The 14,755-nt window shown below is 69.5% G+C and overlaps 1 protein-coding gene across 2 annotated transcripts; it reads right to left on the reverse strand.

Annotated features, from left to right (window-relative positions):
• Positions 1–791: 791 nt before the first annotated feature.
• ZBTB7A (zinc finger and BTB domain containing 7A) lies at positions 792–14,006 on the reverse strand. Of its 2 annotated transcripts, none has more exons than XM_055124970.1 (3): positions 13,713–14,006; positions 4,793–6,087; positions 792–1,524 (listed from the first exon to the last, which is right to left on the reverse strand). In XM_055124970.1, exons 2-3 carry the CDS (start codon positions 6,070–6,072, stop codon positions 969–971), a joined length of 1,836 nt encoding a protein of 611 aa, XP_054980945.1. In that variant the 5' UTR covers positions 6,073–6,087; positions 13,713–14,006; the 3' UTR covers positions 792–968. The 2 variants fall into 2 exon arrangements, with proteins under 2 accessions (XP_054980945.1, XP_054980946.1); XM_055124971.1 differs by lacking the exon at positions 13,713–14,006 and adding an exon at positions 12,414–12,896.
• Between the last annotated feature and the right edge of the window lie 749 nt (positions 14,007–14,755).

The raw sequence follows: 14,755 nt of genomic DNA on the forward strand, positions 1-14,755 counted from the left end.
AGGGGCGTCGGGCCCTGGCTCTAGGACATTGCCGGTTCTAAGTGCAGCTGGGCCCCTGGGAGCCACCCAGCACCCCCCTTTCCCGCCCCCTCCCAGCCCCCACCCTTTCACCCCACACCTGGAAATAAATAGATTTGTGTGGCAGTGGCCAGGACATATAAGAGGCCACAGGCAGGAATGGGGGGTGGGGGCGGCGGGTGCAGGGAGGCTGTGATCGAGGGGTGAGACCCCCCTTTAGTAAGTGCCCTGAGGAAGGAGGGTGGGGTCCAGGGGGGCAAGTTCCAGGGGCAGGGGCGGGGGCGGGGGAGGCCTTTTTAACGTCTGCTCACAGCAGACAGACAGAAATCATTTAAAGTCTCATCCGAAAGACACATACAAACCAGCGCGGGTGGGCAGGTCGCGGGGAGGGGGGGAACAGCCGGGGAGGGGAGCCCCCCACCCCCATGCACACCCCCCACCCCGCTCCGACTGCCACCCCCAGCACCCCACATCCAGGCCCCAGGCTGCTGGGGTCGCCCGGACGGGGGCAGATGGGAAGGAGGCAGATAAGGAAGGGGACAGAGGCTCAGAACCCTTAAGCCCCCCCTAGAGCCCCAGCCCTCGCCTACACCCCCCACCGCGACCCACGGGCGGGGTGGGAGGAGGGGCGGGCTGGGGGTCTGCGGGTTCGGAGGCAGAGGTGGGACGGGGGGCTGAGAAGCGCTACCCTAGATCCTGTAGAGTCATACATATATATATATATATATCTGTGTATATATATATAGAGATATAGATGTCTGTATATAGATAGATTTTGGGGGCGGGCGGGGTGACGCGCTCACTTCACTCTGCTGGGGGGCGTGTCTGCGTGGTGGTGGGTTTTTTTGTTGGTTTTTTTTTTCTCCATCTTTCTCTGGGTGGTATTTTTTTTTTGGGGGGGGAGCATTTTTGTTGTATTTTTTTTTGTTTTGTTTGTTTTTTTTTGGTTTTCAGGCGAGTCCGGCCGCGGCCCCCGTGCCCCCGGCGGCGCCCCCCGCTCCGGTGCCCCCCGCATTCGACCTGTCGTCGGGGCTGCCCGCCGCGTCCTCGTCCTCGTCCTCGTCGTCCTTAAAGTGCTTCTCCTGCCCGTTGCGCCGCGCCGCTGCCCCCGTGGCCGCCGCTGCCGCTGCCGCCGTGGCTGCCTGCGGGGGGTGGGGGTCGTCGTCGGCATCGGCTGCGCCGTCGGGGGGCGGCGGCGGCGGCGGCGGCGCGGGGCCCCCCGGCGCGGGCTCGGGGCCCCCCAGCGCCCCCGCGGTGCGCACGCGGGGCTTGCGGCCGCGGCGCGAGGGCACCCCGTTGCAGCCGTCCTTCTTGAGGTGTCTGTGCAGGTGGTCGGAGCGCACGAAGGTCTTGCAGCAGCTGTCGCACTGGTAGGGCCGCAGGCCCGTGTGCACCCGCATATGGTTCTTCAGGTCGTAGTTGTGCGCGAAGGCCGCGCCGCACTGCTGGCACAGGTAGGGCTTCTCCCCCGTGTGCTTCCGCATGTGCACCTTCAGCTTGTCCTGCCTGCGGGGGGGAGGGGTGGGGGGCAGAGGTGAGCGGGCGCAGGCTCCTAGGTGACCGGTAAAGCCCCCTACAGAGGCTACGAAAGATGCTCCCTGGTCTGACCCCGTGAACAGCAGCAACCATCCCCGGCCCCTCCCCCAGCTGCGCCCACATGGAAGCCGGCAGGGAGCACTCCGGAAGTCAAAGATTCAAAGATGGAGAGGGCTGTGCAGGGCCAGAAGGGGTTGGCCCACCCGAAAAGCCCCAAGTCTCTGAAAACAGGGTTCGGGGAAGAGCTGGGAATCTCCCCACGACCCCTCACGGGAGCCCCCTGGGTCCCCAACCACCAGCCCACCCCAGGGCCTTTGCACAGGACACTGCTTCCCCCTAGATTCTCCCCAACAAATGGTGTTTGGCTCAAATGGCCCTCCAGGATCTGCTTCCACAGCCCCACCTCCATCCCCACCTGACTCTCTCCTTGTTTTTAGGGCCACACCCAGCAGTGCTGGGGGCAGCTCCCGGCTGAGTGTCGGGGACAGTGCTTCCCGTCACTGCCCGCTCCCCACCACCATCTGATTTCTGTGACCTTCTTGGGAACTGGTCTCTCCGACTGTAACTGAGTCCCAAGACACCAAAGTCTGGAAAGAACCAGGGGTCCTGCTGGCCCACCCTGAGAGCAGCGACCTGGGGGTTACACCTCGCCCACTGGAGAGCAGGGAACGGGCTCGGCCTGGGCACCTTCAGCAGCCCCCGCCGGGCACCCTCTCCAGCCCCGACGGCCATCACTGGCCCCAGGAGCTCTGAGCCCTTTGACGTGTGCCTGTGGCCTGAATTCTAGAAGCATCCACGGGCCAGAGACAGAGCAGAAGAGCTCCCTGTCATTTCTGAGCACCCAGCAGGTCTGGGACGGGACCGTGCAGTGCCAGGACACAACCTGTGCTCTGCGCCCCTGGGTTGTCTCCCTCGGCCCTAAGGCAGCTCTCTGGTTCTGGACATCAAAAAACCCAAAATGTAAAATGACTTTCACCTGGGCCTTTCCCTAAAAGAAAAACCAAAAAAAAACCCCACAAAACACAACAGCAGCTGCTGTTGGGCGGGCGGGGGGGGGGGGTGCGTGTGCACAGGCTTTGCAGAGAAACCCGGTTCTGTCTGTGCCTGTGCCGGGAGGGGGGCCCACAGCCCATCTAGGTGTGGCTCCCAGACAAGAGCAAAACAAACAAACAAACAAACAAATGGGAGAAACAGGACTGGGATTCTCCTGGTATTCCTGGTGCAGTGCTCAGATCTCAAATCACTGGGATGGACTTCTTCCTGGAACCCTGGGCTCCCCCACCCGCTGCCACCCCGGCCTGCTTCTGCCCGACACCGACACCAACAGCCTCCTGGCCCCCATGTCCCTTCTGGACCACCCCTCCGGAGCCTAGAAAAAGACTTTCTTCGGGAAGGGGGCCAACAAACTCCTACTCATCCTTCAAAGCACCGTCTGCAGTGCCCCCGCTTCCAGGACACCGCTCCCACCTCCCAAACAATGACACGACTCCCTGCTGCTCTCCCTGGTTTCTGCCAGGGCCCCACGACTGCTGACCCTCCCGGGTGTCATGGCACACAGCCCCACACCCTCCTCTGCAGCTGCTTCTCCACCTATGACCGCACAATCTCTGGGCTCCTTCCCTGGCTCAGCGGGGTCTTTGGGCAGGCAAGGGTGCACGGGGCAGCTGGAGGTCACCGCCCCCCCACCCCCTGCTCCTGCAGCCTCTCGGTTGCCCACGTGGGTCCCCCGTCCCCAAGGACGGCTCAATCCACCCCCCATCCCCACCACCAGTGGAGACTCTGGCTCTCGGGAGGCAGAGGCTGGGAGAGGGGGCGAGGCCGGCGGGTTGGGGGCTGCATGGAGGCAGCCCCGGTTTCATCACCTCAAGCCCCGGCCCGGGTAATTATAGCCCCGGACGCCACAGGCCCCCGCTTACTCAACTCTCGGGTGAGTCACGGGGCCCCCTGGGCACCCGCCCCGGCCAGGAGAGCAGGCTGGGGGGTTAGGGGTGCGTGGGAGGAGGCAGCCCGGCACCCCTCTCTGGGCCTCAGTTTCCCTGCGTGATCCAGGGAGCACCCAGGGGGGCAGGGGACAGAACCCCGGGTCAGAACGAACCCGAGCCTCTGAGAAGGGGTTCTCGGGGGCGGGGTCTCCTCTGAAGACCCCGAGGCCTCCACCCAGGGCCCACCCCAGGTGCAAAGGTCCCGCATCCGAACAAATCAGCCACTGCCCCATCTGATGGAGGCAGGGTCAGCCCACCTTTCGGGGGCCCGGGAGCCGCCTAGCCTGCTGGGAAGGGGGCCGGGGGAGGCCGGAGGTTAGGGGTCAGTTCGGAGCTTGTCCCCCACCGGGCGGGCCTGGGAAAGTGGGGACAATGGCCTCTTTCTTCACCCTAGGTGGGCGTGGCTCGGGGAACCCCAAGGCGGGCGGGCGGGCGACAGGGGGTGATGCTGAGTCACCAGGCGAGCCCCGCCACCCCCGGCCCGCCCATCTGCACCCCATCAGGCCCAGCCCACCACCTTTGAACCCTGCACACTGTGGTGGACGCCCCAGCACAGCCACCGGGTCCCCCTGTGCCGGACCTGCCAGCCCCAGGGCCTCCGCCCAACCGACCCTCAGACCCTCACCTCTGCCTCTTCCTCCATCACCCCATCGCGGCCAGGGTGTGCCTTGCCCCGCCCATTCCCTGCTCTCTCCTCCCCCACTGGGCCGTCCCACCAAACGTTATCAATGGACACCAGCTCCATCGGGGCCGGCCTGCTCTCCCACACCCCGGAGGGGCTCCCCGCACCCCAGGGGGAAGTCTCCCTCTCCGGAGGGCCCTGAGCCTGGTGCAGCTACCCCAGGTTCCAAATCCTGGGACCCCCTTCCGGACCCTGCTCTTCCCCACCGGCCGTTCTGGGGAGTCAACAGCGGGGAATGCTGGCCCCCACGCCGCCCTGACTGCTCTGTGGTTTGGCAGCGTTTCGGCTGGTGGGCTTTGTTGGGGGGCCATAGCCGGCGAGGCTCAGGGAACACCCGAGGGGGGACCAGGGTCGGCCGCATGCCAGGCCAGTGCCCTCCCCACTATGCTCTTGCTCGGGCCCCTGCCGTGTGGTTTCTGGGCCCCACAGGGCCGACTCCCGGCTCTGCTCAGGGACCATCACGCCTGGTGGGGCTTAGGGCAGCCTGGAGAGCACCTGCAGCTCCCCCCACCCACACACCCTGGACCCCAACGCTCCCCCGGCCCCCCGCCTGTGTGCCCCCTGGCCGGCTCACCTGGTGAAGCGAACTTTGCAGATGTTACACTCGTAGGGCTTCTCGCCCGTGTGCGTGCGGATGTGCCGGGGCAGCTTGCCGGCGCCCTGGATCACCTTCTCGCAGATGGGGCACTTCTGGAAGGCCTTGGCGCGGATCTTCTTCTCCACCTTCTGCGACCAGGCCGGGTAGACGTCGCCGTCGTGGGCGCCGCTGAAGTACTTCAGGTAGTAGTCCACCACGCCCTTGTCGTCGCCCCGCGCCTCGTCGTCGCTGTCCCCGGCGGCCGCGGCCGCCCGGCCCACCGACGACATCATCTGCTGCAGCAGCGTGCTGGCCGCCAGCCCGTCGTCCGGCCCGTCGCCATCCTCGCCGTCGGCGCCGCCCGCCAGCAGGCCCGGGGAGTCGCCGGGCTCCGGGGCCGCCTCAGACAGCGAGGCCGCCTCCTCCTCCCCGCCCGCCCGGCTGTAGTGGCCGTTCTGCGTGGCGCCCGCCGGGAAGAGGCCCGCCGCGGCGGCCACGGCGGCGTTGGCGCTGGGGGCATCCTCGTCCTGCTCCGGCCACAGGCCCGGGGTGCTGTCCCCCTCATCCGCGTCCCCGGCTGGGGGTCGCTCACTGGGGGGGCCTGGCCCGTAAAAATCCAGCCCATTGCAGTCCCCCGCGGCCACGGCGGCCACGGCGGCCGCCACGGCCTCCTTGGTGGCATCCAGGTCGTCGTCGGAGGCGCCAAAGGCTGACCAGGGGAAGCCGGCGGCGGCGGCGGCAGCGGCGGCGGCAGCAGGGGGCAGGCTGTTCATGGGGTTGCTCTGGAAGAACTCAAGGTACTCCTTGGCCCGCAGAAGGTTGCGCTGGTCCATTTGGTCGACGAGGTCCAGCTGCCCGGCGTCTCCACCCGCATCCGCCGCCAGGATCTGGCGGTCGAGCAGGTCGGCGCATACGTGGCTGACGGCGGGGATCTCCAGCAGGCGGGCGGCGCTCAGGATGTCGCCCACGTTGGCCGTGCTGACCGTGAGCGTGGCCGTGTAGGCGAAGTCCATGAGCGCGGTGAGGGCCTCGGCGCTGACGAAGTCGATCTCGTACACGTTCTGCTGGTCCACCACGGCGCCCGACGTGAAGAGCTTCTTGAAGTACTGGCTGCAGGCCGCCAGCACGGAGCGGTGCGTGGGGAACTCGCGGCCCTCCACCAGGATCACCACGTCACACAGCAGCCCCTGGGTCCGCTGCTCATTCAGCCCGCTCAGGATGTCACTGCTGTGGTCCGGGAAGGGGATCCCGATGGGGCCGTCCACGCCGCCGGCCATTTTCCGCGCCGAGACCTGTGGGGCCGGAGGGGCGGGTATGAGACGGGATGGGGGACCCAGGGCAGGGGGGGCGCCCCAAGCCTGCCCACTCCCTGCCTCGGTTTCCCCAGGAGGCTCAGGTGTGTCCCAGCCTCAGTTTCACCCACATGCTCAGTCCTGTTCTGCATCAGCACCCCAGAAAGAGAGATGTCTCTCTCTCTCTCTCTCTCTCTCTCTCTCTCTCTCTCTCTCTCTCTCTCTCTCTCTCTCTCTCTCTCTCTCTCTCTCTCTCTCTCTCTCTCACACACACACACCCCCCATACCCCCAGCCGGTGAGAGTTCACAGCTCCCACTCAAAGGCAGCTCATATGGCTCCCAGAACCCTCACCCCCGATGGGGAGCTCAGGAAGGGGCAGGGTACAACAGCGAACTCAGCCTACAGCCCCTCAGCTATCTCAGAAACACTGGGTCAGCAGCAAGGAAAGGGGTCAAGACCCAGAGATCCACTGGGGGTCATAGGGAGTCGGAGTAGGGCGCAGGGCCTGTAAGTGCGGAACAAATCCTTTCCTGTGCCATGCGCGCCCCCCCATCACTGTCCCTGACCAGCTTGCGCCTGCCGTGCCCAGGGAGCTGCTGTTTGGCTGGCAGCTGCCTGAGCCTCAGTCTCCCCGTCTGTCAAATGGGCTGGCCCCTGGGGGGACACCAGGCCCACCCCATGGCCCCCCTCCCTCTTTCCGCCTTCCCCGGGGCCGTGACTCATCCGCCCACTCCAGAGCTTGTGCAACCCGCTGGCTCCAGTCCCGCCCTCTCGGGGGAGCCCCGCTGCCCCAAACCACCCAACACAGCCCACATTCCTTGGGGCCACACACCGGGGACAGGAGCTGGGCCTAAGGCGCTCAGGGTGAGGGGCTGGGGGCGCCCCAGCCTCCCGCCACCGCACCCCGTCCCACCCAGTCCCTTCCCGTCCCACTTCTCAGACCTCTCCCCGCCTGGAGGCAGGTGGCTGCTGATTGGGGGCCCAATCTGGACCCACCTGGGCGAGGGTTGCGGGTGGGAAGGACTTGCGTCCAGGAGTGGGCTCTGTGCCACACTGAGGCGGGGCTTCTGTGCCACACTCGGGCGGGGCCTCCAAGCCACACTGGGGCAGAACTACACTTCCCAGGATGCCTCACTCCAAGGCCCGCCCTCCCCCTTCCCTGGAGATGCACCAGCTGCAGGGGGAGCAGGGGGCCCTGCTCGTCGACAGCCTCTGCAGTGAGGTTGGGGTGGGGAGTGGGGGGGACGCCACGGGGTTTGCTTGGATGCGGCTGCTGGGAGCAGGAGGGGGCGGCAGCCTCCGAGGAGCCCCCGAGGGTGGTGCCCACCCGCCCCTCCCCGCCACCATCTGCCGTCTGGCCCCGAGCCCCGGGGAACGAGTGGGCAGCTGGGGCTGCGGGAGAGACCCGCCTCAGCCCTGCTGCGGCCTCAGGCCCAGCCCTGCTCCCTGTCGCTGATCCCCAGCACCCGCGCCCGGAGAGGGCCACTTCAGGGGTTCCCCTGGAGCCGTGAGAAGGGCCAGGTGATTCGACCCCCGCCCCAAAGCCCTGGGGCCGGCGTCTCCCCAAGGCTGGGCGGCAACGCCAGGTGCAAAGTAGCCTCCCAGCAGGGCTGGGCGAGACCTGAGCTCGGCTCTATCCCCCCAGACAACAGTCCTGGAAGGTGCCAGCCAAGGAAAGTCACAGGTGCGGGTGAGAACCCCAAAGCCCAGGCCCAGGGACGTGGAGCTTCATCCCCGGCATCCAGTGCCCCCAGCCCCCAGGAACAACACTGGTTTGGCAGACACCTGCCACTCCGGCCATCTCGGACACATGTGCCACCTGATGGCCTGGCCAGGGTCATAGACCCCACCCAGGGCGGGGGGACCTCGGGGAGCAGCTGGGTAGTAACCAGCACCTCTGGCCCCCCACACCCCAGACCTACTTCACCCTGTAGAGCCAGGGCCCCCTCCACCCCATGCTTGCCTGGAAAGGGCCCCCCACCCCTCACCTTTCACCACAGCCCAGCCCCCACCACCCGCCCTGGGATTTCCGGGGCGCTGCTGGTGCTGACTTAGCGGCCGAGGGGCAGGCCTCGGCAGGCCCCTCCTGGGCTAGAGGTGGGGTGCCCTTCTCCCTCCCTCGGGCCGCTCCCAGGCCCCCCTCTGCGGACGACCCACTGGCACACAACAGGGACCAAAGACCAAGGCGCCCACACCCAGCCCTGCCCACCGGCCACCAGGCACACCCGGCCTGGGGAAGGCAGGCGGGTCCCACCGCGGCGAGAACCAGGGGTCACTCTGCAGCCGCCTCCCTCGGGAGCCCCACCCTGGCTCCCGAACGGGGTGCCTGCATCCCCCGAGAGCACACGCGGAGACCGAGGGAGGTGTGCCGAGCGCTCTTGGTCACACGGCACTCGGGTGCCTCACTCGGGGACATACCCCAGCGCCCACGATGCGGTGTAAGGGTAGGGGGACCCTGGCATGGTCCTGAGTGGGAGGGGAGGTGGGGGGCATAGAGGAACTCAGGCGGGTATCTGGGGCGAAGTAAGCTGGGGGGGGACTGCAACTTACTGAGGACCCACCCCCACCCCTGCAGCTCCGTGGGGGAGACGAGCCTCGGGCTGAGCACTGCCCGCCCCCAACAGCACACGGAGGAAACACCACGCTTGCACGGAGGGGCTGCCAGGGAGGGCGCAAAGCCACTTCCCAAACCGCGTGACCTTGTGGGGATGTGGCGAGGGGCTGGAGCTACTCCCCTTCAGACAGGCCCAGGCCTCCCCACCGGCCCATTCCTGCAGGAGGGGGGTGGTGGGGGGAGCCGGGCCCAGAGAGGGTGGGCGGCCGGGCCAAGGTGACACAGCAGGTTGGTGCCCAGGTGCAGCTGCCAGGCCCCCGCCCCCTCCCAGCCTGGCGGCCCGCGTTGGGCAAGGTTGGTTCCGCCGGGTTACCCCGCCCTGACCTGGTGCCAATCTCTGCCTGGCCCCGGTCCCCGAGCTGGGGTTTAATGGGACAGGAATGCAGCGTCCTGGCCGGGGGAGCAGGGGGCACCCACGGACGCAGGGTGGCTGCCAGCTGCCGGGCCCACAGAGAGCCCAAGGCCCCGGCTCCGGCCATTTCCCAGTGGCCACTTATTGCCCTCAGTGGGGAGGGGCTTCCTGCCTCCAGCCTTAAAGGGCCCGAGGCAGGAAGGCTGGGGGGGGGAGCGCGGGTGGGAAGTGGGGGGGGCGGTGGTCATGGGGATCCCATCTGGGTCGCCCCTCCTCCCAACTCTGGTCACACACCCCGAGAGCTCAGAAGACCGGAGCAAAAGCACAAGCAGAGTCCCAGGCTGCCGGCCACGCCACACAAGGGCTGAGGGTCCCGTCGGAGCGGGCGGGCAGGCGGGCAAGCAAACCCCGGTGGCTGGGCCACACCGAGGCTGCACCTGCATTAGGGGGGCCCCTGCAGAGCCCAGGTGACCTGGGCCGGCTTCCTCCCTGCCCCCAGGCCCGGCTCTCACCTGCACCGCCCCCGCCCCCCCAGAGCAGGTGGAGGGCTTGGCCCAGACAAAGGGGCACTCCCTGGCCGGTGGGGGCCCCAAGGGTGCTGAGCCCACAAATCCTGGCCCATCCCCTCCCCTCAGACACCCTGCCTGATGGGGGCGGGGGATGAGGTCTTGTTTTCCAGTCAAACCAGAACCACCTGGGTGGAGAGCCAGTGGCCGTCCACAGTCTGCTGGGGGGGACACATGGCGGGGGTGTGGGGGGGCGGCCGGGACTCCACAGCCACCATCACAGGAGAACTCACCCCCTCACTCGGGGAGGGCAACTGGGGTCCCAGGGTCCCCCGCCCCCAGGTACAGACAGGATCAGAGAGGTTGTCCGGGCTGCCCAGCGCAGAGCTGGCTGGGAACACAGGTGCGCCGGCTCCATCCCGGCCAGGCCAGGGAACCCTCCTCTCCTGCCCGGCCCTGCCCGGGGGCCCTTTCCTCCCCCGCCCCCCCCGCTGCCCCAGGCACCAGCAGGGGCCCTCCAGAGGCCTTCGCCCCAGGGCAGACAGCCCCCCCCCCAGGCTCTGCCTCCTCCCTCGGCCCTGGGGTCACAGGGAAGCAGAGGGTAGTGGAGGGGGGATGCCTGTGATCTCCCTGAGGTGAACCTGGAGGGCAAGCGAGGGCCGGGCCTGCCCCCCCATCCGAGCCTGTTCCTCGGATCCCTGCCGCTCAGGGCTCCACCGGGTGACAGGTGGGGGGTGCCAGCCGGCCGGACAGACTGCGACACGCTCCAGCAGGGCCGGCGTGGCCTGAGCTGACCCAGGTTCTGCCGCTTTCACTGGGTGGGGGGGCGGGGGGAGGCTGGCAGCGCCGCGCAGGCCCATCTGTGGCCAGCAGGAGCCCCACCCTCGGGGCCATGGGGCTGGGGAAAGGTCGCAGGGCACGTGCAAACTCCGGGTCCCTAAGCCCTGGTCTCCGGAGACCAAAGTGGCAGGTGAGGGGGGGACGCACCAACAGTTCCTGCTGTGTGACCTTGGCACCTCACTGGCCCTCTCTGAGCCACACCGGTCTGGCTGCCTGGCCGGGCACTTCCTGAGCCCCACGGAGGCTCCCTGGGGCCGACAGGTGCCCGCGCTCAGCCTCGGCGGGGACAACGGATGGGCAGGTGGCCCTGCGCAGTGACTTGGGGGTGGCGACTGAGAAGCGGCAGGAGCACAGGGGGGCAGCTCCTACTCCCACACACATGACCTTGGGTTGCTCAGGGCTTGCCCCCCAGGTTTCTGCCTACGGACCCCCGAGACTGGTCCTCAGTCCCCCAGGGCACTTGGAGCGGGGAGGGCTTCAGTTCTTCATCTGCCAGGTGGTGGGGGGCAGCTAAGCCGGGCGCCAGGAAACAGACCAGATCCAAGCCAAAACCACAGTCGGGCCGCGTCCCTCACAGACCTGCCTCAGTCTCCCCAAGTGAGGAAAGAGATGCAACCAAGCTCTGGGCTGCCTGCCTGCCCTTGCTTTCTGGGCAGGGGGCCCCCCTCTGCTTCATAGCACCCCAGCCTGGGCCCAGGGCGCTGACTGGTCACCCCGGCAGCCAATCAGAACGGAATAACACGTACAACCCCCCCCCCTCCAAAGTGACCCATGAATTAAAATTTCAGTGCCCAAGGTAGCTCTCCTTTCCCTCGCGAGGGATGAGGATCCCAGGGTTTCGCCACTGGGCGCCCGGCCCCCCCCCCCCCGCCCTCCCCAGCTCCGTCACCACAGCGATGGCTGGCTGTAAACAGAGCCCCGAGCCCAGCCCCACCGGGGGTGGGCCTCGGGGGACAATGCCCCCTGCCTGGCGCCCCAGGGAGGGCCTGCGCCTGCCCTCGCGCCCCACGCCCGCTCCCAAGCCCGACTCTGCCAATAGGAAGTGATCGGGCCGTGCTGGGGAGGGCAGGGCCCCCCAGAGTGGGCGCGGCGGAGCTCAGGGTTACGCCCTGGCCCCGTTGGGGAGGGGGGGGCCTGACATGGAGCCCGGGACGCCTGCTCTGCAGCGCCAGCCCCGCTCCCCGAGGCAGCTGGCGGGGCGTGTAAGAGGGCTGGGTGGGGGGGGAAGCAAAGCAAAACCCCGGCACCCATGGGTGAGCCAGGTGGGCACGCCCGGGGCAGGGGCACGGGCTCTCACTTCCGCCGAGTTGTCGGCCTCCCCCCACCCTTGCCGCTCCTCCAAGTGCCGGTTGCATTCCCCAAAACATTGACGTGGGTGCCCGGGCCTGGACGGGCCGGCCAGTCCCCTGCTGCGGTCCAGCCCGCGCGGGCTCAGTCGCCCAGAAAGCCGCAAAGGCCCGGGCACAGGGTGCGGGGTGCCCGGGTGGGGTGGCGGGGTGCACCGGGCCGCCGCCGCGCCGCACCCGCTCAGCAACGCCCCCCCAAAAAAAAACACCACCACTAGCACCCCGCTTGCTTCCCAGGCCCGCGGCTGGGGGAGGGGGACCCGGTTCCCAGGACAGGGAAGCGGTGGGGGGAGACCGGATCCCACCAGCGACCGCTCACCCCCTCCCCTGCCCGGACTCCGGGTTCGCACGTGGTGGTGGCGTCAAGGGAAAGGAGAAGGGGGGGGGGGGGGCGTCCGGGCTAGAGGAGACGGGGTCACGCGCTCGGGGGGCGCGGAGAGGGGGGAGGAAGGCAGCTCTGCTGTCCAGTTCCCCCCACCCTCCAACATTCCCCGGGGGCCAGAGCCGGGCGGCCGCGCGCGAGCAGGACGAGGGGCCAGGCCGGTCCCCCCACCCAGGGCTGAGTCAGGCCCGGGCGGGGGCAGGAAGCGGCCCCCTCCCCCGCGCCCCGGCCACAGCGCGCGCGGCCCCCGCAGCGCCCGCCCGCCCGCGCCCGGGGGGCTCCTACCTCCTTCCCGGGGCAGCGGCAAGGGGGACCCGGCCCCGGCGGCGGTGGTGGCGGCGGCTGCGGCTGGGCTGGCTCCCTCGGAGGGGCCGGGAGGCGGCAGTGAGCTGGCCCCGCGCCACCCCCCGCCGCCGGCGGCCAATCCCCACCCGGACTGGGGGGAGGGCGATGCAAATTACCCCGGATCTGGGTCCGCCCGCCCGCCTCCCCCACGCCCGGGCTCGGCCTGCACTAGGCCGCGCATCCCCGGGCTCGCCTGCGCCGTGCGGCCGCCCCGGCCGCCATCCTCCCGGGGGAGCACCGGGTGGGTGACAGCACGCCCCCCGCCTTCCCCCCGGGGACGGGGGGCCGAGGGGAGGGGGACTGGGGACGGTTACACAACCAGGCGGGGAGGGGCCCCGGGGCGGGGAGGGGGCCGGCCCGCGGGCCGCGCAGCCGGAAGCCGGGGACCGCCACCGGCCCCCGGCGAGGGAAGCCCGGCTCCAGGCCCCGCCCCCAGGCCGGCTGGGCCCACCCCCGCGCCGCGCCGCGCGACCAACCCGCGCTTCATTGGCTGGGCGGCCCGCCGCTCACCGCCCCTCCTCCGCACCGCCCCTACCCGCGGGCCGCCGGCGCGCGGCACCCTGGGACTTGTAGTTCGGCGCGCCTGCCACCTGCCAGCCCGAAGCGTCGGGCGGACTACGACGCCCAGATGGCCCCGCGGCCTCGCCCGCCCACCCGGACACCCCACCCCAATCCCCCTCCCTGGCAAAGCCCCCCTCCCTGTTTTTTCAGCCCCCTCCCCCCCATCCCCCACGGAGCTCAATCTTGGCCAACTCCAACGTATGCACGCAGCATCGAACAGGCCCCCGGGTGGTGGGGGGGAGAACGAGAGCGCCCCCAGTACTCAGCTGCAAACTTAACACGCGACGCGCCCCCCTATCGCCCCACGCCGGCTACCCCCCCTCACTCAATGCAGCCCCGCTTCCCCTCCCCCGCTCCCCGCGCGCCCTAGGCGCCCCGAAAAGCCATGCACCCGGGGGCGAGGCGGGGGATTGGGGTGGAGGGGCGCTGGCACCGCAGCCCATGCACTTCGCCCCCGATCTCTTCTCCCCTTTTCCCGGGCGGCGCCCCCTCGACGCGTCCGGGATCTAAGGGGCTTCGAGCCTCCGGGCAGCTGCCAAAGCAACCCCCGCTCCTCTGAAACTTGCGGAACGTCCCCGGCACCCCGACTCTCCCCCGCGGGCGCGAGAGAGCCAGGGTGGGCGCAGCGCCCCCCCGGCCCGGTCCCCGCCCTGCACCCGGCGCCTGGCGCTGACTTACCTCGCGGGGCCGGGGCCGGGGCCGGACCGGGGCCCGGAGTTGGGGACCAGGGCTCGTCGGCCGCTCGCCTGCGGGGTCCGCGTCTCTCTGCCCCCCCCTCCCTGAGCTCGCTTTCCCCGCGTCGCTCGCTCGCTCCGGCGGCGGCGGCGTCACTGCCCCTACAGTAACTGTACAGTACAGCCAAAGCCCCGTATGATGCTCGCGACTCCCTTCCTGGTTTCTCCGAGGGCAAGAGGGGTCCTCCCTTGTCTTAAAGGTGCCGCAGCCGCCGGCCCCCCCACCCCACGCCCAGCCCGCCCCCCCCACCCGGGCCTCGGAGGCCAGAACAGGCTCGGCAGGTCCACACTCTCGCCACGTCTCTGCCCTCCCGTGGGGCTTCGCCCGCTGCGCCCGGGGAGACCGGGCTGTTATTAGGTTTTGTCAACTTGGCGGGGCGGGGGGGGGGTCCAGCCCGCCCCCCCCCACGGCGCGCCCCCCCTCCTCCTCCTCTGACCTCTCCGCCCCGCTGCGCGGCGCCGTGCCAGTTTGCCAGCTTATCTGGCCCCAGAGCTCCCCGGGGCGCGGGGCGGGAGGTGGGGGGTGGAGAGAGCGGGGGCCCCCCGGGGTGGAGAGGGGGGTGGGGGCCTCCAGATAAACAGGCCCCCCCAGCCTCTGCGCAGGGGCGGGTGTTGGGGAGGAATGGGGGGGGGGCTGCAGGCTTTGCCCCCGACGCCCTGGGGCGTGGCAGGATGGCAGCGGGGGCGGGGAGGGCTGGTGCGCAGTGCAAGGACCCAGCGACGCGGGCGTGGGTCGTGGCTGCCCGGGCTGCAGGGGTGCGGGGCGGGGGGAGGTGGGGGGCGCACGCGGGGTGGGGGTGGGGACGCGGCGCCAGCTCAGCCCTGGCCTCAGTTTACCCAGGAGGGCCCGGGGACTCGGAATGGGTGGCGGGGGGGGGTCTTGGGGGCGGGCTTTCGAGGGGCGCGCTGCTGGGCTCCCGGGTCCCCCAATGCAACCGTCAACCTGCCCGCCCGCGATTATATAAAGGAGTCGCCTCCGCCCGCCCG

Source organism: Sorex araneus, chromosome 2 (assembly GCF_027595985.1).
Source record: "Sorex araneus isolate mSorAra2 chromosome 2, mSorAra2.pri, whole genome shotgun sequence".
Lineage (NCBI taxonomy): Eukaryota > Metazoa > Chordata > Mammalia > Eulipotyphla > Soricidae > Sorex > Sorex araneus.